At 35.8% G+C, this 24,992-nt stretch overlaps 3 protein-coding genes across 4 annotated transcripts; 1 reads left to right on the forward strand and 2 right to left on the reverse strand.

The window, feature by feature from the left end:
• The first annotated feature begins 11,434 nt into the window (after positions 1-11,434).
• Positions 11,435-14,347, forward strand: LOC127853056 (uncharacterized). 2 transcript variants are annotated; one of them, XM_052387183.1, is made up of 5 exons: positions 11,435-11,654; positions 11,825-11,953; positions 13,323-13,439; positions 13,740-13,852; positions 14,245-14,347. In XM_052387183.1, the coding sequence occupies exons 2-5, from the start codon at positions 11,921-11,923 to the stop codon at positions 14,303-14,305; spliced, it is 324 nt and encodes a 107-aa protein (XP_052243143.1). In that variant the 5' UTR covers positions 11,435-11,654; positions 11,825-11,920; the 3' UTR covers positions 14,306-14,347. The 2 variants fall into 2 exon arrangements, 1 of the variants encoding a protein (XP_052243143.1); XR_008036418.1 differs by lacking the exons at positions 11,435-11,654; positions 11,825-11,953 and adding an exon at positions 12,032-12,670.
• Positions 14,348-19,786: 5,439 nt separating this feature from the next.
• Positions 19,787-20,398, reverse strand: LOC127852436 (jerky protein homolog-like). The gene has a single exon (XM_052386391.1). The coding sequence runs from the start codon at positions 20,396-20,398 to the stop codon at positions 19,787-19,789; it is 612 nt and encodes a 203-aa protein (XP_052242351.1).
• Positions 20,399-20,496: 98 nt separating this feature from the next.
• Positions 20,497-21,450, reverse strand: LOC127852437 (jerky protein homolog-like). The gene has a single exon (XM_052386392.1). The coding sequence runs from the start codon at positions 21,448-21,450 to the stop codon at positions 20,497-20,499; it is 954 nt and encodes a 317-aa protein (XP_052242352.1).
• Positions 21,451-24,992: the final 3,542 nt, after the last annotated feature.

Raw genomic sequence — 24,992 nt, forward strand, 5'->3', positions numbered from 1 at the left:
ACCAGTTACTGATAACTTTAAATAAACGTTTTTAAATAAAAATATTTAATTTTATTTATACATTTGTACAATCAATGAACATTCATTATAGACACAACTATTTCAGTCACAGTATAATTAATTCAGCATAAAGCTTTGATCTAATTTATGATTTTCATGTTCAGATTCTAAAACATTTTTTGTAGTATTTTTCGGCGTTAGCTGTATACGCCAGCTTTTCACCTTAGCCTGACCTTTGTAAACGACCAATCAATTCGAATATAAAATTTTCCGCCGGTAGGCCTGAAACTTTTCGCAGTAGAAAACGGTCAATCTACAAACAGATTTCACATTAACATCAATATGTTATTCCATCGACTTTCTATTTTGGGGAAGTGTAGGGACAGGGATACTACAGTTCGTTTAGCAACAAAGTTAATTGCGTATTCAGCATGAAACAATTGTAGCTCTATCTCTAATAATTAGGGTTGAGAGATGGAGCAGTTTCACACTCAATTCTCGACATCAATACAGAGTGCGTGTCCCTTTATATTTAGAAGAAGGTCAGCGCCAGAGCTTAAAGGCTGTGTTCTCATATTTGGTAATTACTACGATATTGCATTATGTGCACGCAAAAATTTTAGATCATATAAGAATTGTTGTTAAGTAACCTGATATACGCTTTGAAGAACATATTAAAAATCGTTAACTTAATTAACCGTTAAACAAGAAAATGTTTAAAGCTTTAAACAAGCCGTCGTTTCAGCAGCAGAATTGTTACCTAACTTTAATGCATTGCATGCCAATCCGCAAGGTATCAAGGTCAGTTTGCGGTCAGTTGCAGAAATCTTTATATAAACGCCGTCTCGTAAACTTTGTGCACTTGAAGTCTGTTTTGATCAGAAAGATACTAAATTAAGATATTCAGCGATATTAGTGTGGTATGTCAATCATCGATTTTTAATATGTTTTCAACGTTTGCATGATAAGGACCAATTTTGATAAAATTAATTAGAAATATTTATCCATTTAGACCAGTTTATTAAGCATGAGCACAATAATTCACTATACTATAATTATGCAATTAAATAAGATTCGAGTATTGCCGGCTTACCTATATGCACTCGTTTATTTTCATGTTTCTTGTGTTTTTCTATTCTGTAAATATAGATATCTGAGTAATAATATCACATAAAGCAAAATAAGCCACGAAATCTGGCGCACCACCCCGTAATTGATTTGCTTGTGATGGAGCTAAGAACTGCGCAGAAAAAAGGCATCCGCTACTTTTTATCTCATAGAGATAACTTTTGATCGTTCATAAACATCGACCACAATCAACGCCGTATATCTTTTTTAAAGATATTTCTTGTTATACTTAATTTGTGAGAAGCTGAAAAGGAGACAGACTTGTGAACTTGTGATCATGAATTATACTCTTAGATTTTGCATTATTATTGGCAATATTGCTGGTAAAAAAAATAGGAGATAACAATAACACATTTTAATTAAATATATTTTATCTATTGCTGACTTTTAATTTCCACTTACAGTCTAGTTTAATATTATTTGTTTATATCATCAATATGAATGCAGTTTCTCTCCATGTTACTCTATAAATTATTTTTTTCGGCGTAAGCTGAATTAAGCCAGCTTTTCACCTCTCCTGACCTTTGTAAGTGTCCAATAAAATTCAAATAAAATTTCCTGCGGCTAGGTACGAATGAATACACTTCATTTATTCCATTGGCTGATTTGAGTATTCCACCAGAACATTGGAAACATATCCGCGTCTTTGTAACACTGTTTTACTGCATGAAACAATTTTATTTCTAATGAAAAGGCTTAATAGATAGAACAGTTTTACACTCAATTCTCGACATAAATACAGTTTGTGCGTACACCTTTTATTTTCAGAGAATTACCAGCGCAACGCGTTTATATTTAAAGGCTATGTTCTCATATTTAGTACTTACTTCCATATTCTTGTCAACATGTTAACATGTAAAAGTATAAAGAGCAGTGGAAGCGAGGCCTCACTTTAATACATTGCATTTCAACCCGGGTCAATTCGCGGCCAGTGTATGAATGTCAGAGTTTATATACAGGTCATCTCCGGAGTTCGCGGCCAGTAAAATAATAGTTATATAATAAATACGCTATCCGTGAACTAGGTGACCTGGAATTTTCTTTAGACCAGAAATATGTAGATTCTTAATGTGTTTTCAACAAAACAATGATAAAGTTGATCTCAGGTATTGTGCTGCCCATTCAATATTCACCAAATGCTGAGTCACATCTGTACATGTTTATAAACCATCTGGGCTTATCAGGCTTCAGTGGATTGGTTCAGTGGTACAGGAAGTGAGTGGTAGAAGTTGCTGTTTGAAAACGAGCGGTTAAGCAAATTACTGACTCGGAACTAAATTGTCAGTATAATGCTTAAGCAAAATGAGGACTAAACTGTAGTGAAAAAATGTCTTGCAGGGAGTACTGTGTCAAAAACAATTTGTATTTAATACACATAATGTGGAAATGAAAAATAAGATCGTTGCAAAAGAGGTTCAAATTGGCTCAGGTTTAACTGTGATTTGGTCTCACCAAATTCCTGTGGTTTTGGAATACTGCAGAACAGCATAAAAGGTTTGTATTTTTACTCCTTCATTCCTCTATTATTTAGATTATTAACTGATATAATTGTAATTGTATTTGTGTACTGTCCCAGTGGGAAATGTAAAAGGATGATGAAAAGAAGACGGGCATCTGAAGGAAAAACAACACAGTTTGAAACTAAAATGAAATACACAAATTTCTTTAAAATATATAGTAAGTACTTAAATTAACATTTCATTTTCAGATTATGTCATAGCATTAGTGAGAAAGGTTGCTGGTGGCATAACAAATTTTCCCATCTCGGACCTCAAAAGCCACGTCACAAATTGAAGAATTTGTTTGCAAGAAAGCACAGACTGTTACATGAATGAAAAAACAAGTTGTGAAAAAATGAACTTTTTTATATTTGCTCTGTGTGCGCGCCCGGATGATGAGCACAAAGCGGTCCTTGACAAAGGAAAGCTGGATTTGTTGATAGGTAAATCACAATTTTACTACACAAGTTATTGTATTATAAGTTTGAAATAGTTAAGTTCAAAATAAAGATTAATTCGAATTATATGATTAGTGATCCTCTTAGGGCTAGGCCTGTCAATTATAACAGAGTGTCTCAGTACCTTGCCGCACTAAGATCCAAACCTGCCCCCTTTGACCCCGAGTCATGTTTTTAATTGGTTCTGATCACATTATTTTACAGAATATTCAATGAATTTTCAATAAACTAATTTTATTTTAACAGTGAAACTAGTTTTATCAATTAAAAAAAAAAAAAATTTAAATGAAAATGCATGTAATATTAAATAATATGCGCATATATAGCACATGTTGTTTGAAATATTCCACAGGGATAAATATCCAAGCACGTTCAAAAGTGTACTTAGTTGCCAAGTTTTGACCCTGTCTTTTTCAAATCCTAGCTCAGGGGCCCTGGATCAGATAAAAAGTTTGAAAAAGCAATTAATTCTACATAAGCTGTTAACAGTATTTGCAATTGGTGAACTGTAGTTGTACTAAATATCAAATTGCATTTCAGATTATGACATAAGATGGGGGAGAATCGTGGACCTGAACAATACTGTGATAGAGAGGAATTCCTACTCAAGAAAGCAGTTTAAAAAACGCATTCAATGTGAAAGAGTGAACTTTTTTATTTTTGGCTTGTATAAGAACAGTTTGTTTTTTAAAAAGTGCATGTCTATCAAATTATTTTTTATGTATTTATATTGAATATTTTTGTTGTTTGTCTTTAAAAGCTACATTGTATCTTAAAAGTATCATCAAAATGCGGAACGAAAATGCGTACATTTTCCGCATAAGTTCCACATTTTTTGTGACTGCGGAAAAATGCGGGGATTTTCAGCATTTGTTCCGCATTTGCAGAAGTATAAAATGGTGATCCATGTTTTTAAAATGTATTATTTTAAAATAAAAATAAAGATACTATGTTAAATGTATCTTGTCATATTTTTGACTAGTTTTTAGTTAACCTGAGCACAAAGTGCTCATGGTGAGCTTTTGCGATCGCCTTTTGTTTTTTCAAATGGCCGGTCCTTATATGGGTATATGGGTATATTTACAATATGCATGTAATCCGATTTCCGCCCGGTATCTAAATTACGCCCGTAATATAAGTTACGCCCGTAATTTTAACATTCCGCCTGTAATCTGAATTCCGCCCATAAACTGCTTTCCGCCCGTAATTTGAAATTCCGTCCCACCTCATTTAATATTTCGCCCCTGTTTTCCGCCCGGATTACGCCCGGAATCTGCCCCTCTTCTTAAAATCATATTTAGAAAAATACGCCCGGAAATATTTTTTACGCCCGGAATTTAGTTTGCGATTCCGTGCCGATTTCGGGCGGAACATTTCGTACAGGTTTTTTTTTTTCTTCAAAAGACATATTGGGCATCTCCCAAATTGAAAGCAATGAGCTCTAATATGATTTAAGAATGCACCAAAATGTGTCTTTTAATACTTCTGCACAATGAAAAGACCCTGTTTCAAAAACTTTAAAAAACACGGTCTTCCCAAAATGAGCAGTTATCGCGCATGAAATTCCCAATTTGAAAGGCCCCTGGCCTCTTCCCAATTTCCTGATGAAAAGCCCTGGTGTTGCTAATCCAACAAATAATCCAATTAGGCGTGGTTTCCCAAGAAAGTATATATTTTGCTGGATGTGTTCAAGGGATGCATGTTTATAACGTTGTTGATACTGGTGCAGAAAAATCAGTGGGTTCTAAAAATATTTATAATAAAATTGAGGATTTATGTAAACCACATTTATCAAAAAAGGCAAATTACTACATGCAGGTAGGGAACCATTGACAGATTTTGGCAAATGTGATTTAGAATTGCTAATTGATGGATATAAAACAAAATGTGAAGTTATTATTACAGATAATTATAAAAGATGATGTTTTACTGGGTATGGACATTTTAAAAATAGGTAACGGCAAACCTGCCGATATACTTAGCCAGAACAAAATTTTACTCAATGGCGCAGAAATTACAATCATGTCATCAATACAGTGATTTCAGAAAGTTAAGGCTGCAGATCATCATATTATTAATGGCCATGCAGAACAGATAATTGATGCATATGTAGACATATATAAAATGGATGACAATAGAAAGTGTGCTGACATTTTATTACAATTTTAAACAGACACCAATCGGCATTTTTGCTTGATAGGCAAAATTTTGTAAGTTAACTATCATTTTTTTCCCAGCAATTCGTCCCATTGACTGACGACCCACCAGCTAATATGGAGCGGCTGGCGAAGAATGAGGAGGTTTGTGTGCCAAGGAATAGTCTCTCCTGCGTCCTCAGCAAATGCAAATGCAAAGGAGCTGCCTTCACCTTTAAGAAGTTGATAAAAGGCTTCTTTGAGCCAGAACAGCTTGTTGACAGGAAGGCTGTAGAGATGGCGACCTCCAACAAAATTATGAAGGCCATCAAAAGTAAGATTATCCTAAATAAGATTAAGCCTATGCAAATTAGTTTGTACTAATACTATTGTTGCTTAAATCACTCATCCCAGAATATTCATACACAATTTTGATACCTCATGAATATTGATTAACTAAAATGACAAAAATAATAATTCCATTAATTATTATAAATTACTACAACATTATTTTGTTTGTTTTATATTTACTGTGTATTTGTTCTACATGGACTTCATGATGTTTACTGGTCATCTGACTTCGAGGCCCATACATATATTACTTTTGGTGTTAAGATTATGGTGTTAAATTGTTATCATGTGTTGTAGTGTCTTAAGTTAAGGTAGGGCCTCTATTTTACTTTTTTTATTTAAATATGTTGGTTTAAAACTTCTGGAGGGAGATGCTCAAAATAATTGATATTTTCATCTAAATATCTTGGATAATTACCAGTTCCTAGGAGGCCATATTTATCAGATATCACAGCTTTTGGCAACACTTTTGTTTTGACATTAGACTGAGGAATGGGACTAAAAATATCTTCCACATCAGAATTAAAAACTGTATTCATGTCAAAACTGTCGCCTAGCAAATATTTTGCAGCTTCATTCTTTACACTTTCAATTTCAGTTTTTGAAATTCTGGTATATGATTTTCATGTCTGCTTCTTCCCTTTAGATTTGTGCTTGGAATCTTTAAGTAAACTCCTTTGTGCATCAAACAGCTGCTTTACAGCATCACTTTTAGGCTTTTGCAAAGTTTCGTTGGATGCTTGTGAGGAGTACCGACTGTTTGAATCACTATCGTCACTGATATAAATACAGGTGGAGACACGGTCATTCCCAGCTTTTTTTATGGGCAAATAGATGACTGACCTGTTCCCCAGGCTGGTATTTTATCATCATCCATTTCAATGTTCAGTTTTGGGACTATTTCATCAATGGGTGCTGTAGAATCCACGATTTTGTCTTTCATAACCTGGATTGTAGGCCGAGTTAAAGTATTGAAGACGGAACCTGGTGGACATTCTAATTTATTTGGGGATTGCATGAAGAAGTTCAAAATGCTCCCTTGATTTTGTATTTGCTTAAATTGTTTTGGTACTTTTCTATATGAATGAGAATCAAAATTTGCAGGCGTTTCTTTTCTTGGAGAATTGTTCACAGCAATGTAGTGGCATTAGTAAATGTTTGATTTTCTGTATTAATTCTTACAAAGTTGTGTCTTTTGCATCAAAAACAGTCTTTCGTTACCTGTTTCTGTTTGCAGGATACAATTGCATGCTGTCATCTCTATTGACAGAAAGCGATAAACAAGGGGAACCACTTCCTAACGACTTATTACCTCGCTCAAAGCATTCGAAACTATCCATATGCAATTGTTTTCTGTTTGAATAGAAGGCTACTTCAATGTTATTTCTTTTAGCTGAGCTGATGATTAAACTTTACCAATTTCTCCATCAACTTTACTAATTTCTCCATCAATACTGTCAAAAGAGCTATTAAAATGGAGGTTTTCAATGCATTCACTAAACTCTTCATCTAAAGTTGATTTGTCACCCATATTTGCGTCAATACTTGTTCAATGCGCTGTAGAAATAACAAATAATCAAAATTATATGAAATGCACATGTAATGCTAATTATTCAAATCCAAAAGGATTCTGTAATTTTAGAAATTCTCCATAATAAATTATTTTCTTAAAAGTCGATATAATTATTTTTTAAAGTCTTGTAGAAAAAAAATACACTCAATGTAGTCTTACAATTATATGCACACAAATAAAACATGCAATGTCACTAATATGCTACAGGGCTGTTTTGCCTTCTGTAGCAAAGGCCTTATAAAGGCCCCTTTCCCTAAGATACTTATTTAATGTCACCTGATTGGTCCATTTCGCACATTATCTAAAATATGTGGGTCAGGGCCGGTATTCATAAAGCACCTAAGGTGAAAATTACCTAAGGTTACAAATAATTTCCTTAGTTTTCTGCGATTTCTCCCTTAACTTTGCGAAATTCCCTAAGTTTGTATTCATAAAAATCTTAACCTTAGGAAAATCCTTAGGACTGTTATTTTTCCCTTAGAAGTTAAGGTTCGTACATTATATATAGCAGCCTTAACTTCTCGATAAAATCCTTAAATATGGCGACATAACAGATGATATTTTCATTTTCAACCCTTTCTGCGTTTAATTTTTATAAAAAGGTATGTATTTTGTACTTTTGTGGTTCGGTGTTTAAGACAACTGTTATATAGTGAAATTGTACACTCAGTCAGTCGGTATTTACTCACACCAGAACTTCAAAACAAATATGGCGGATCAAAATTTCCACCAACTTTTTTTTAATCAATGGCAGTGTTTGTTTGGTTCAAACGATGTCTGGGTGTATGATAACGTGAACCATTCTTTTGTTTGTGAAATAAGTCATCAAAAGATTCGGTATGTTTAATGTACATCCAGACTGTTCAACATTTAAAATCGAACTAGAAGTTCAAATGTCGAAGAATTGATATATTTTTTAATTTTGTGTTTGTGGAGCATTGGAACTGGATTAATAAAAATCATTATCCAGTTGAAATCCAATCTGTCCGATATATTGTCCCAAGGTCCTGTGAGCATGAATCTTACCTGTGTCAACCTTGATGATTAGTGTCAACTGGACAGCCTTTATATTAGTTTCAGCAAAAAGGTACTGTTTATCTATAGTATATTTAGTTTAACATGACAACATCTGCTGAATTGTAAACCATTTCATTGCAGAATGCCAAGAAAAAAACTTCCGTGAACGTGTAGATGTCTTATATAAATTGAATAATACTGAATTGATTGAAAGATACAGATTTGACAGAGATGGAATTTTATTTTTAAACCAGCAGCTTGAACATATTATATCTCCACAAACTCAAAGAAACCACAGTCTCAACAGCATTGAAAAAATATTATTAACACTTCGCTATTTTGCCTCATCAAGCATACAACTAAATGATAATGACATCCATGCAGTAAGTCAACCAACAGTCTCTCGGTCAATTACTGCAGAAATCGATGCCCTGACACTGCCTGAAATTGTAAGGCAATACATTTGTCTGCCCACAACATTATGGGATGTCAGACAACAGAAAACAGACTTTTTAATGTTGCTGGCTTTCCCAATGTCATTGGAGTTGTAGATGGAACACATATACAGATACAGGCACCGACAGTTGGTGAACCCCAATATGTCAATAAAATGGGTTCCACTCCATTAACACACAGGTAAACTGTATATGCCATGCTCTGAGAAAGACGGTTTTCATATAAACAGTATATATTATAGTATAATATAATACATTACATTGTGCGTGTTTTCTACTTTAAAGTCTGTCCACTCATTGGCTGCATTACATGAGGACCACTTATTATATATTGCACATCTATTTGTCATTGTAGCTTGATTGGTCATTGTCGGCTCGGTAAGTAGTAACTTACATGTACCTCGGGTACTCACTTAAGTATACTTACATGAACCTCGGGTAGAGTAAATATACTTAAACGTATCCAGTTGATATTATACTGTACCCGAGTTGTATTTCCACCTAAAACTGATGTAGTAAAACGCGCTACCGATTACAGTTAAACGATATTGTTTATCTTAAACAAACTTCTATTTAAGAAAACTGCATCAATTAATTAAAAAAATAGTCGACAACCACCGATTTAGCGTTATAATTCCTGGGTATTGGGGTAATATGCTAAGTTTACTTAAGAGTATGCGGGGTAAATGTGATAAGCACCCAAGCCGACAATGTCCAATAAAGCGTCATTGTATGTAGTTGCATATAAAAAATGTTTACATTGACGCGCATACATGTACTACAGTAACAGTAAAATACTTGCATATCACTTGGACTTTAATATTGATATGCTTAAAAAATATACATACATATTTTGATTTGTTAGAAAAATCTATCATAGTTGGTGTAGTTTAAATTCTCAACTAAATCATACAATTTATAGTCTTTCCGAAATACCGTCGGTCCTTGGATTTTTCCGATAATAATTTGGAAAATCCGGAAATGATTCTAATATTGTCGGACCTCATGTCCGGTAAAAAATTATGGCGAAATTTGGAATTCCATAAGCTATTTTCAGAAAAGTTTCAAGACAAAAGTGTGAATTTACCGAATTATTTATAAATACTCCATTCATGTAAACATGTTTTCATTGGTTGCATTTTTTTTAATGACGTAAGTGAATATACGCTGTACAAGATGTTTACCTCGTCGTCAAGGCAAATTACACACTACGTCAACACTATATGAGTACATTCGCAAAGGGAGATAATACCATGTACGTTTGGTTCCCGTTATATCCGATTAATTCGTAAGCAAGCCGGTCAATACCACAGGTCAGTGTGACCTTTCCGCGATCTGTCAGTGCTAAAAGCTACGCAAGAGTTTGAAGCAATCTGTCAACATCTACACACATTACTTGGAATGAAAACAGAGTATCCAGATATATAACAGGTGATTTCGTTTTTATTTTATTGTTAATTATCTCAAAATGTTTCAATTAAAAAAACTGAGGATGAAAAAAATGAGGAAAACAAAAAGCGTTGGTCAAAATATGAGGAAAAAAGGAATGACAGGCCTTTTAAAGAGTCATGGAAAGAAGGGAGATCGTGGCTAAATTTTGATGAAAGTAAAGGGGCCATGACTTGCTTTACATGCATTGAGTTTTATGGAACAAAAAGCATAGGTTCTGGGCTGAAAGGATGCAACACCTTCCTCACTGGTAGCACCAATTTGAAAAAATCAGCTGTCAGTGACCATGAGCTGAGCAAAGCCCACATTGACGCTACGGCAAACACGGCTGCTAAATGTAGTGATAGTGCAGCTATTGCCAGTTCACAAGCTGGTAAAGCCATGCTATCACTACATTTATCAGAGCGCCAGCGGTTGATGCATTTGTTTAGAAATGCCCATGCTGTGGGAAAAAAAGGCCGCCCCATAACAGATTACACATGGCTTTGCAATGTCACTGAAGCCAATGGTGTTGACCTTGGCTAAACCTATCGCAATGGAAAAGCTGCTCTTGCGTTTCTTTCTTACATTGCAGGTGCCGAAAAAGACAAGACGGTAACTATGAAGGAAGCAGCCAAGGGTTTTTCGTTGCTCATCAACGGAACAACAGACTTTTCTGGTTACGAACAGGAGTGTGTATTTGTAAGGGCTGCAATTAATGGACATGACTTTGTGCAAGAAAGCTTTTTGACCATTGGCTCCCCAAGTAGCACAACAGCGGGTGATCTAAAGGCCTTTGTCGATGATGTACTGGTGGAAAACGGCCTTGAGAAAGGTATAGAACATTGTTACCAGCAAAGCTGACAATTTGGAAAACAATACCACCAGTTTCATTTTACAATCATGAAACCCTTTGGGTATGAGTTACATGATTACAATCCAAAATTATGCACTCAGTAGCCAAAAGTTGTTCTTTGAATACTTCATGTAGATGTTTATAGGGGGTATAACAAAAACTTAATGGCAAATGGACTCGTCCCAATTTGTATCTCTACTCAATCATTATGTCATAAAATCATGTCAGATATAATGCAAAAAACACATCAAACTCTATAAACATATAATTAAAATGAATCTTAATATTTCAGAAAAGCTGATCGGATTAGGTTCTGATGGGGCAGCAAACATGGTAGGGGTACGCAATGGTTTAGCTGCAAAGCTCAAACAGGATATCGGCGTACATTTTGTAAATATTCATTGCTTCAACCGTCTAGAACTGGCCTGGCATGACACCATAAAACAAAACAAAACTCATGATAAGCTGATTACTTTGCTGACTGGACTTATTTTATGTATCACAAACAGTACAAAAACAAAAAAGGATTAATGAACGCTTTCACTGCTGTACAAGTTAAACCATTGATGCCTCCCAAAGCCACTGGTACCCGATGGCTGCCACATCTTGGCAAGGGTGTTGATAGTTTGGTACACAACTTCAAAGCATACCATGCCCACCTATCAACTGTGAGTCACACCAACCCAAAGGCTGAAGGCCTGGCACGATTGCTTTTAGACAGAAGAGCGTGGTCCCTTATGTCCTTTTTGTAAAGGTTTGATACAGTGAACATTATTTGTGTAATGATTGTCATATAAAATAGAAAAATCAAGTCGTAATAATCTTTCTTAATTATTTTTAATGCAAATAACAATGCTCAACAACTTATGTGACTTAAAGTTCGTTTAAGCATATCAACAACAAAATTATATCTAACACTAACAGGAACGTTTGGAGCCACTGAACATCCTCTCATCCAAGCTGCAGCAAAGAGCAATAGCCCTTGCAGATTCCCAGATCTATGTGGAAACAGCTACCGAGATGGTGGATGAGCTGAGATCCACTATAACCGTAGTTTGTGGCTAACTTATTCTTTTTGGAATTTTTGAATATTTAAATTTACATCAAAAAAAGATAATTTTGCACATATGCCTCAGTCTGTATACTTTGGTTGGTTATCTCAGGCCATTGAAAAAGTGAATGAGGTGGTGGAAAATAGAATCTACCAAGACATTCAGCTGCGGGGCCCAAAGGCAACTTTGACATTTATAGCCCCCCTCATTGATGGTGTTCTTGTGGCAATTAAAAGTCGTTTTTGCCTTGAGACAACATCTGAAATGACACTAGTCAAGGCAACCAAGATATTGTCCACAGAATCTTGGCCTTGCAAGAACCAAGATAAATTTCAAGGTCAAACCTGTTGCAGTTAGAGATGTTTTTTGCTGCAATTTTATGTAAAAACGTATTTTGTGTTAAAGTTCATTGTTTGTAAAAACAATATTTCTTTTATAAAGGTCCAGTTATAAACGGTACTTTCCCAATCAAGCGAAAATTCCCAAATTCCCAATCGGCATCTGAAAAAATCCCAATCGGCGTCCGAATTTTTTCTCAAAACGATCGAAAGTTTCGAAACAAAACCCAACTTTCGGCGAGCAAACAAAGAAAATCGTATAGTTGTGTGTAACCACGCGCTCAATTAATTTCGGGTTTTATTATTCAGCGTGTTCAATCAATAGAGTCTTTACTGTTTCCGGTTCTTTTGTCAGGCAGCCAGCGTACTGTTTTACATCGGTTTGTAACCTTATCGTAGTTTGAAATGAGTCATAATAGCAAATATTATGCAAAAAAACTAAAAAAGAGTCATCAGGCAAGTGGATCCCGTTTACTGACGCAGTTTGGTTTCAAGATTTCAAACAATCTTTGCACGACCAATCAGAACCGTCTATCACAGGACACATTGACAGCACTAATGATGTTGTGCAGAGAGGGATGCCAGCAAGTGAGTGATGATCAAACATCAAAGATTGTTGAAATTTTCAAAAAAATGAAAGAGAGAGACATTGCTTTATAAGAGATTAAAACAACTAGTAATTGATTTTGTGTGTTCTTTATAATATTTTGTTATTTATTATATATAATAAGACCCAAACTTCAAGACACGATTTTCCCAATTTAAGGATTTCATGACTCAATTTTTCCCAATTTTGAGGTTTTCACGACTCAATTTTTCCCAATTGGACCGGTACGGGTACTTTTCCCAATTTGACAAGGAAAATCGCTGGTGGAGTGTACCAGTTCATGGAGGACAACATTGAGTAAGAAAGGCACCAATACTTGCTGGAGGATTCGATCTACCCCTGTAAACCCTGGCTCTTCACCCCATTTTTACGGCCCGATGGTGAACATCAACTTAACTTCAATATTATAAATTTATTAATAACAGGATTACAAGCTTGAGGGCCTGGGCACAGTCCTCTCAGTTGCCGCCTACAGCCAAGAAAACTGGGCAGCAGTAGAGCGTATTTTCGAGTCTCACTCGCAAGAGTCATTTGCTCAAAACGTAAGAATCTGTGCATCTTACATTTTCTGTTCCCTTAAATAATGAACAATTAAGATTTATTAACTGCTCGAAGAAACACATCTTTCATGTTTTACATACAAATGCTAATTTGATAATAAACATTTTGACACATTTTGGTGCAATGCTCATTATCTTATTATCCCCCGCCGAAGGCAGAGGGATATTGTTTTTGCGTTGACATATGTTAGTATGATTTGGTCAGTTCAGAGTTGTATCCTTTAAGTGATGGTGAAAGATATCAGTTCATTGAATGTAATTATGTTCTTGTTTAATTGTTAGTTATTCAGACAGCTGCAGGGTGTCCAAGACAAATCAAGGACACCCTACTTAATCAAGGCAGTTGGGACATCTGGATTAAAAGTTGCCACAGAAATTGCAGAAGATAAAAGAAAGTAAGGTTATGTCAACATTGAAGTCCATCAGTTTTTCAGTTTTATTAACCAAGCTGAAGGTGGGGCATATTGTTATGGCCTTGGAAATCTTTATGTCGTCTGGAGCTGTTCATGTGTCAAGATCAATTTTGTAATAAGGAGTTTTGCCCCATAACTTCGCAGTTGGTAATATTTTTGTCATAAACTTTACCTCACTTGCAATTCATGTATGCACAGTTGATTCAAAGACTATTAAATACATAATGGTGAAATACATGGTTTTACACTAAACACAAACTATAACACACCATTAATTAATTTCATTGTTTTCGATTAATTTTAAATAGCCAGCCACTCAGATATTTGTGTCAATACTTGAAATCCCATTTCAACCACCAATGTTTTTACATAAGAGACCACATGAAGCAATTAGCTGTGGCCACATTAAAGATGGGGACGTGGGAAGATATTTAGGAGACATATACGTTGTCAGACAAGATGATAGAGTTCACTGGTATGCTTATTTAGTAAAGGTTATAATTTGGAGGAAAAATAGCCTTTTAAAAATAATGGCTTATTTGGAATTATTAATCCTCTGATAACTAAAATTGTATTCATTTTATAATGCTTGACATATCATAAAATACATTTTTTACTTTCCTAAGAATTAGACAATTAGACCCTGAAAATCCTAGCCTGAAGTCTGCTTAAAAATATTTAACAAATCCCTATTTCATACACAACTGTATGTTTCCTTGATCCTACAAATCCTTACTTCAAAACTTGTTTTAAGTATATGCTTTCAAATTTCCAAAAAACATATGCAATTTTTGTGGCAAGTTAAAATTGCCTAGCCCCTTCATACATGATATAGCAATAGTACACATAGAGGATGCATGGACAATGATATTTAATTTATATTTTTCAGTATGTTATTTAAAATATTCAATACAATTTCACCAACAAAAAAAACTGACATTTTCAAAAAAAGGTTTTATCATGAGTTAACAGAGCAATTGTTCTTATAGTTAAATAACACTTATATAATTTCAAATAAATCAACAATATTATAAAACATATTATTCTATATCCAATAAATTCATCCAATCGGCATTCTTCATATGTACCACGTGACCGTCCAATATATTCCGGTATTGGATCCAAAAAGTCTGTATTTTTTCCATATTGGACAGTCGAGTACAACTGCACTAAGCAATTGTTTTATAACGATAAAAGCCGTTACCGAGAAAAAGTATCCGAATGTACTAAAATGGACTCACACGGACGCTTGTCTTGAAAATAGCATAGATGCAATTAAAGCATTTTAAAATCAAAATTAAAATGAAACAAAGAGCAGCAGAAAGGGATATAGAATAAAAAGCTTATTTGACGTTTAAACTGTACAGTACGTGATATTTTTGGACTCGCACACAGTTTGAAGTCATATTGGACTCGCCTAACGGCTCGTCCAAAATGACGTCAAACTGTGTGCTTGTCCAATTATATATCCGTATTGTACAGTGAAACGTCTAATAACCTATAAAAAAGGAAAGTTTTAGATAACAAAGTAGATGTCTTATTTCTTGAATATCAATAACATTTTTATTATTATTTTCAAATTACTGTTAATTTTTTAATTAAATTTTTATGTACATATTTATAATTGTGAGTAGCTTGAAATCCGTGTGTGAAATAAATTTCTTCCTATTTCAGGATCCAAAAGAGGCTGGCTCAGATGACGAGGAAGCTGACTTGGACAAGGATGCTCAGATGACGAGGAAGCTGACTTGGACAAGGATGAAATTAATAAGAGAGTTGTATTGTATTCTAAAGATTGAATAAATGAATGATTCATTGGATGTTTTATGTTATGTTTATCTGCACTTAAAATAAAATGTTTGGGCTAGTAAAATCTGACTTGGGCTAGTACAAATTCCCGTATTACTAGCCCGACTTGCTTGTAGATTTAAATCTGAATTTCAATGACTGTATGTCAATTTCAAAAATTTGATAAAAACATTATTTTTACAAAAAATGTTGACTTAATATTTTAACAGTTGATGTATGTCACCTTAATAAACACAAAAATGGAACAAGAGTTCCGCGGTCGGAGATGACCGCATTGAAGCCGGATTTTTGATTTAAATGACAGGAAAGTACCTTTCGTGTTTTTGTCAATGCAATACTTAAATTACTGAAATATTGTTCAAAGGTCAAAATGAAATGTAAGTACTTTTCAAGGCATGAGCAAACCTTGTGTTATGTTTTGAATGCATGCATATACATGAACAACAATAACATTTAAGGTCACAAATATGAACTTGAATTGACAATTAGGAAAGTTTGATCTCAATTTTTTTATTAGCAAATTAGTAACATATTGTTTGAAGTTTCCATCAATTTCATTATCAAATGTAAGAAAATAAACTTAGATGAAATAATACTATTTATTGTTTTGCTTTCACATACCGACACAGAAATCCAGACACCCTTATGATCACTCCAAAAGGTTTCTATCACACCAGTTCTAGCAGATAGATTGGACACATAAATGTGCTTGCAAACCTTCATGTCAAGTTTGAAGACTCTATGTCCAAGCATACCAAAGTTATAACAATTTTAACATTTTAACATTTAAGGTCACAGTGACCTTGACCTTCAAATGAATGACATTGAAATGACCAGTGGTCATCTTCTAGTACTGGCCAATCTTTATTTCAAGTTTGAAGACTCTAGGTACAAGCATACCAAAGTTATAACATGAAATAAGAACTTTAACATTTTTACATTCAAGGTCACAGTGACCTTGACCTTCAAATGAATGACCTTGAAATGTCCAGTGGTTACTTACTAGTTCTGGCCAACCTTCATGTCAAGTTTCAAGACTCTAGGTCCAAGCATACCAAAGTTATAACAACTTTAACATTTTTACATTCAAGGTCACAGTGACCTTGACCTTCAAATGAATGACCTTGAAATGTCCAGTGGTTACTTACTAGTTCTGGCCAACCTTCATGTCAAGTTTCAAGACTCTAGGTCCAAGCATACCAAAGTTATAACAACTTTAACATTTTTATATTGAAGGTCACAGTGACCTTCACCTTCAAATGAATGACCTTGAAATGACCAGTGGTCATCTGTTAATCCTGGCCAACCTTCATGTCAAGTTTGAAGACTCTAGGTCCAAGCATACCAAAGTTATACCATGAAATAAGAACTTTAACATTTTTACATTCAAGGTCACAGTGACCTTGACCTTCAAATGAATGACCTTGAAATGACCAGTGGTTACTAACTAGTTATGGCCAACCTTCATGTCAAGTTTCAAGACTCTAGGTCCAAGCATACCAAAGTTATAACAACTTTAACATTTTTTATATTGAAGGTCACAGTGACCTTGACCTTCAAATGAATGACCTTGAAATGACCAGTGGTCATCTGTTAATCCTGGCCAACCTTCATGTCAAGTTTGAAGACTCTAGGTCCAAGCATACCAAAGTTATACCATGAAATAAGAACTTTAACATTTTCGAGCACGCCGCCACCCCGCCCGCCCGCCCGCCCCCCCGCCCGCCCGACAACATCAATCTATAAGCCGAGATTTTTTCGAAAAAAATCCGGCTAAAAAAGTAAAAATTTATAAAAATGTCAGTTACATGACTTATTACATTCAGTAGGCGAAATGTAAATTTTCAGTAAAAAAAAAACACTATGAAACACATTATGTATTGATCCTCATTGTTAATACTGCAAGATTGCTAATTTATTTGTCTTTTTATGTGTGATTTGATGCACTATGATTATTTGCATAACTAATGACCATTTTTCAAAGAACAAACATGTTTGCAATAAAATGATTCTAGCATTTTTACTTTTTAAACCAGCCAGAAATAAGGTGACCTTTTAGAAACATTATTGACATTAATACCTTAATTTTGAAAACTGCATGTTGTTCTTTAAAACCATAATTATATGTAATGAAACCTAATGTACAAGTCTCGATACATGTCAAAAACTTTCCAAATGAAGTAAAACAGGGAAAACAATAAAATAATTGACTTTGCATAATGAAAATTGTTGCTTATTTATGAAATGAGGCATCCAGATGTGTTGAAAAATATACAACAACAGCATATTATTTTATGCTTTTTGATGGTTTACAGTGAAATATGTGTGACATAAAATGTATATTTCACTGTTCAAACAGTGAAAAGTATCAATATTTTTCACTGTTATTTTTCTTTTTTTTAATCCTGATCTTCTACAGTAAATGCAACGGCCCACAAATGACGTCTGGCTCAAAATTGTGAAATGACATAGCATCATATAACTCGTGTTCCAGCAGAATTTTTCAATAAACATGGATTTTATAGCAGTGAGTTTGTCAACTGGGGCATAAAATAATAAGAAAATTTGTTAGTTTCAATAGACTGTCGATTTGTATTCGCTGGTGATCATAAAAAGTATATATTTTCACTTCGCCACACACAAAAAAAATAATTTCAATTTCTATGATCACTTCACCAAACCAACAAATATCCTATCTATATTTCACATACTCATTCAGCATAAATCAATTGCATATTGTTTGTTCATACATATATGAGCAAATATTGCTAATGGAGCCTGATCCATGCATGTTTAGTGTCAAGCAAAGGGGTTTTTGCCCATGCGGTGTATAAGCAAAGGGGGTTTGCCCATGCGGTGTATAAGCAAAGGGGGTTTGCCCATGCGGTGTATGAGCAAAGGGGGTATTCCCATGCGGTGTATGAGCAAAGAGGGTTTACCCAGGCGGTGTATGAGCAAAGGGGATTTGCCCATACGGTGCATGAGCAAAGGGGTCCTATGCCCATGCGGTGTATGAGCAAAGGGAGTTTGCCCATACGGTGTATGAGCAAAGAAGGTACAGTACACTCCACGCGTTTTCCCCAATTTCCCTCGCTACTCCGCGGGAATTGACCTGGAGGGAGATTAAGAAAATCCCGCGATACGCGGCGTTTGCACGATTTTGGACGCGGCGGTTAACGATCGGCAAAACTGATAAGCCGAAGCGGTGGCCCTCGGCGTTGGCAACGCGGGGGAAACTCCGCGTTTTACGAGATAACGATCAATTTAGTTTTGTTTGACTTCCTGATTTTTAAATAAAATTACATTTATTACAAGTACATACATGTACATGTAGTATAATATTTACAATAAAAAACAAAAAACAACCAAGATAGATTGATCCCGACGTGGTTGTAGAAGTAGTTGTTGTTGTATAGAAAACTCGTTGATTTACGACAAACAAAACGTTATCTTTTAACTAATACACTGCAACGCCGATATATTGCGGTTGGTGGGGTCCAAAGATGGCGAGCGCGATATATCCGGCGCGTGATATAGAGATTGTAGCTCGAGAAATGTCTAACTTAATCGTATCCGCGATTAATTTGTCAAATTTCCCCAATGTTTTCATTTTATATGCGGCGCTGCTATATATTTGTATCGTAATTATTGCAAACCAATTCTTAGATGACATTTTCATAACTACATACGTATCTGTATTAGTTTTGTCGTAAAACCAAAATGTTAATTATATATTTTTTTACTTTCAGGTACGATCGCTCGCGAATCAGCTTAAAGAAGAATTATTATTGTCAAATACGAGTTTACCGTTACAAATAGTCGTATAGAATACATAGGCTGCATGCCACTTTTGTTTACATTTGTTTTTATTTTATATTTACACGCATACCGAGATATCAAGCAAGAAGAATATGCAGTCTGAACAAAAATACATCGGACAATACGATTTTTTTTTAATTGTTTAATAAAGCATATGTACATGTTTATTTATATGGTGTTCATATGAACATATTCAAATACATTTACAAGAACGAACATTTATATAGATAAAAACAATTATATATACACATATTTACAAGAGCATACATATTCAAAACAAAATATACATCACTGTCTTTTAAAATTAAAAAAGTCAGTTAATTCCTTCTGTATCAAGGATGATCGTGCTTCTGATCTCGCACAGTAAAGTGCATTTCTAAAATGCATGACTTCAGCTGGGGTGCTTTTCGCAGATTTCTCTACCCAGCGTAACCCCACCTGAATGCAACGCACTACTTCTGCCATAGCAGGAATGGGCTCCTCGTCTTCTTCTTCTTGCTCCTCTTCTTCTTTCGTCGCTTCGGGTTCCGTCACTGTTTGTATTATCTGTTCGTCGGTAAGCACTGCTGATGTTTGTTCTTCGTCGTCCACTGTCAGCCACGTCTTGATGTCTTCTTCCGTCACTGGTCCCAGGGCTTGCTTGGCGTTGAGCATGTCGTGGTTGTTGAAACCATAGTAGTCCTCAACTCGTTGTTCGGCTTCCCTTATATCGGCTTCATCGAAGTCACTGTCACTGTCGGCTTGTTCACCGACAGCGTCACCCAGGCCTTTCCGCCAGCACGCTGCTATACAGGAGGCGGACACTTCGCTCCATGCCGTAGCGAACAGGTACATAGCGTCCTTGATTGTGACCTGCTTTAGATAGTCCGTCAGGTTTTTGTCACTGTCTATTATGGCCATGATTAGTTGTCGCCTGTAGTTCCGTTTCGTTGTGGATATTATTCCCATGTCACATGGCTGTATTTTAGATGTGGTATTCTTTGGCAGGAAAGACACGACTATCTGTCCATCCCGCGGACTATCTGTCCATCCCGCGACTTGAGATCCTTAGGATGGGCGGCGCAGTTGTCCACAAGGAGCGCCTTCAGTGGGAGTTTCTTCTGACGAAGATACTTCCTAACTTCAGGCACAAACTTCTTGTGGAACCAGTCTTCAAATATTGCCCCCGTCATCCACGCGTTACTCGAGAAGTCGTAGTGGACTGGTAGCGTTTTTAGATTGACATGGTGGAAGCAACGCGGTTTTTCGTACTTCCCGATGATCAGTGGCTGGAGCTTGTGGGTACCCGACGCATTGCAGCATAGCAGAGCGGTGAGTCTGTTCTTGCTTTGCTTGAAGCCGAGTGTTTTTTTATTGTCACTCGACTGTGCGAGGCTTTTGTCGGGTAGCATTTTGTAGTAGAGTCCCGTTTCGTCGCAGTTATATACCTGCGACGCAATGTAACCTTGATCTTCAATCATTTTTCGGAGCTCTTCCGGGTACGCTTCAGCTGCTTCTGTGTCCGCAGAACGCTCCTCACCCCGGATGGTTACTTGCTTTATACCATGGCAGTGTTTGAAGTTGCGCAACCATCCGGTGCTGCCCTCGAACGAGTTGTTTTCAGGGTGTAACATTTTGTTGAATTTTAGGGCCTGGTGTTGTATATTGGGGCCAGATATGGGCATACCTTCGGTACGCGCCTGTGTGAACCAGGTTATTACTGCTTTATCGAGTTCAGTATCATTAGCACCCTTAAACCGTTTGCGTTTCTGGTCTGGGGTGTCCATTTCCGATATTGCTGTTCGTAGCTTTTCTTCATCTTTTAGCCACCCTCTTAGCGTACCTTCGGGGACACCTAATTCCTTTATTATCGATGTACGGGATTGACTAGCCTTTATCTTGTCTATAAACTCGATCTTCTCAACAATCGAGAACTGTTTACGTTTGCGTGTGACACTATTGCTCGTAGCCATATTTGCGATTTATTTCGTGTACAGAGACAGAATGATCAGTTGCGAAATTTAACGCTTTATATACCAGTAAACTGCCATTATTACCTATGCAGTGACACGAATTGCTCATTTCTTAAGTGTTAAAAACAACCCCGTCCGAGTGCAAACAACGCTGTCACTTATCGATTTTTTTCACGCTTCATTGTGTGCCATAGTAAGCCGCGAAATATAGGGTGTTAATACTAGGTAGAACCGGTTTTTTGCTTAAGTTAGCGAATTCTCAGATTAAAACATGTCATTTTGTGATCATGCTTGTTGGAATTTTGGGATCCATAGCCAAAGCGCGATATATTGGACAACGCGATATACCGGTCCGCGATATATCGGCGTTGCAGTGTACTTACCAATCAATATAAATACAGTTTGCAACATTGTTTTTATTTTGATAATTTAATCCAAAGTTTTCATGTTAGCAGGACCTGGTGATTTTCTATACTGAACATGTAAACAAATGACCAAGGACCCTAAAAATCTCGCAAATCTGTGTGAATTGACAGTTTGACGTAATCAAAGAAAAGCCGCTTCCTGTCTAAAGGCATAACTTACTCAAGAAAACACGTTAAACGAATGCATAAGGAATGGTTTTAATTGTCGGAACAAAGTCAATTCTCTGCTCGCTATTGCATTTATTTTCTCTTTGTAGGTATGTTATTCCATTGATTGCTAAAAGAAGGTGGTAACTATTGAGTTGATAGTTGCATTTAATATTCACAGTTGTATTCTTGTTGCGTTGACATTCAAAACAATGTTTACCAGTAATTATGGACCAAATACGCAGAGTGACATTCACACATGTTTATCCCTTTTGTCAAAACACCGCAGACAGCAGTCTACACAATAGGTCAGTAGACAAGCTTTGCTCTACTAAAATACCGTAACGATAAAGATTCAGCGTGTTCGATATGAAATTATTTTGGAGGAAATATCAACCTATTCGCGATATAATTTTGTTAAAAATACCAAAGAAACATTTAACCGAAATCAACAAAATTCAATGTTCTCTGCGCTACAAAGTTTGCATAAAAAAATCAATACACGCACGCTTTGCAGGAGTATACCTTAACCTTGCACATTGCAGCATAATTTTCGCGCGCTTTTGTCAGGAAATATACATGATGACTGTATATTGGAAGCATTTGTAAACGTCGTGTTAACATTAAAAATCGTAGTGTGTTTCGGATTACTTATTATTATTCTCATTTGGAAATTTTACGGAACATTTATTCTTGTGTTATATGTGTTATGATTTAAATATTAATTTGTCAAATATCTTATATTCATTCATATTGTAGACGTACCTGTGAATAAAAAAACATAATTTTTATACGTATCAATTTTCTATACAATTATCTTTTTTATACATGTACTACAGTATTTAAACAATTCATTATAACAATATTTTTATTTTTTGGCATGCCCAGTAGCACACTGCTAATGCGGCGTTGCGCGGCGGTCACTGATAAGAACGGAAATTGTCTGCATTTACAGACTAGGCTAAAGGAATACACGCCACGGGAATTACCGAACGCGGCGTAACGCCGAGCGTTTTATCGAGTTCACCTCGCTCTCCAAACGCCGTGTGAACACTCGCTAGCAGAAAAAAAACGCGGAGGGAGCGTGTTTTTTGGGGAAAACGCGTGGAGTGTACTGACTATGCCCATGCGGTGTATGAGCACAGGGGGTATGCCCATGCGGTGCATGAGCAAAGAGGGTTTGCCCAAACGGTGCATGAGCAAAGGTCCATCTATTTTTAAAAGAGAACTCTGTAATCTATGGCTTTAATCTTTGTTTTTATGACCACTGACATTTGCATGGTCAAAACAAAGCAAATGAAGCTGAAACAGTCCATTCTAGAATTCATGTCGTTTTCCAACTTTACATAATAGACTGTTATAAGCTCTTTAAGAATAGCTATTAATTTAATTAAGTATTTTTTTTAATTAAATATCATAAGGGGAAAACAAACAAATATTGACAAACAATTTTTTAGTGTTCTTGTTGTGTTAATGATGTATTAAATGGAGTTCAAATAATATATTTTGTTTAGCTTTCAATATTTTGCACTTGACAACCTCAGTTCAATGCTATTTTATTAAACTGTACAGCGTGACAAACATAATAAAGCAGAATACGCATTTGAATCTGATTAAACACAGATCCACTAACATATAAATAAAATCATGTTTGTCTCTTTCCATTTTCGAACAATACTCATCTTATTATAATAAATGCTTTAACTTTGTGAGTAGACAATTTTCCAACACTCGTTTCCATGACGCACATTCACTTTGCAGATTTCTGATAAATATTTTTTTTAAATCTCAAACGTAGTATTTTGCGTTAATTGACACACGCATTACATTTTTCCCCAATTACCATATGATATCCGTTAATCGCAATTTCTTGTCTGCTTGCCGCCATCTTGGACGTGTGTTAAAACAGGCGTGCTCAATCCTGATACATCGACTATTGTCGGTATTCTCCGCAATAGACAGAGAGATGTGTATACTGGATAACAACGTAAAATCGTATATATTCGGCTAAATTTGCGAACCAATACGCAAGTCAGTTGTCGTTCGTTGACGACTCAACAAGCTCGATCAGCACTCGTTCCCCAGGAGGCTTGAATTTCAACGTTTTTTACTACGCAAGCGCCAAAATGATTATGATTGATACATTACCCGTTAAGACCGAAAATAAGCGAAAGTACGATTAAAAACTGAAATTTGACCATTTTGATCGATGGATCCGTAGTTTTTCAGTACAATCTGTAGTGCGTAGTTTAGCCAAATAATCCGTAGTATTGGGAAGGAAGTTTTCCTTGGCGCGAAGACAAAATGCCAATGTCAATTATGCTGCTCCAGACTGGTGCTCCACCATACAACCTTCACCCGGCATTTCACAACCTCTCACTGTGTCCAGGTACAGAGAGCCTCTCCATCCAGAGTGACTAAGAATTTTTGAAAGGTCTGCGAAGAAATGTTCTTCAGTATCCAAGCATCATATCGTTTATGTGCGCATTGATGGCAGAGCTGGACACAACGTTTTTATCTAGAATTAGATATGATAGTGATGCCTATTTTACATGGTTTGAATGGGGTGCAAATGCCAATCCACACGCTCATAGGTTGTATTTTAGTTGTGAATTCAGTCAGCACATGGACAGCTTGAAACAAAACATACAAAACTGCCTTCAGAGTGCCAAAGACGAATGTTTAAATACTGGCCAGGACCTCAATAATCCTCTTGTACAAGACACTATCCATACTAAGGTACTCGACTGTTGGGATCATGCCATCTAAGGCTTCCTGAAAAGTCCCAAACAGTGTCTGTCAACTGGACAGGCTGATGGAAAAGTAAGCCTGTCCGGACAAAAATTCACCTGACCGAACAGCGTGAGTTTATAACTGAAGAATTTAGTAAAGTTTAACTCATATTTGTTGCAATGTGCAGCCTGTGTATAAGTATTAAACAACTATAAGTAATTGATTTTGGAACATATA

This window comes from Dreissena polymorpha, chromosome 12 (assembly GCF_020536995.1).
Source record: "Dreissena polymorpha isolate Duluth1 chromosome 12, UMN_Dpol_1.0, whole genome shotgun sequence".
Taxonomy (NCBI): domain Eukaryota; kingdom Metazoa; phylum Mollusca; class Bivalvia; order Myida; family Dreissenidae; genus Dreissena; species Dreissena polymorpha.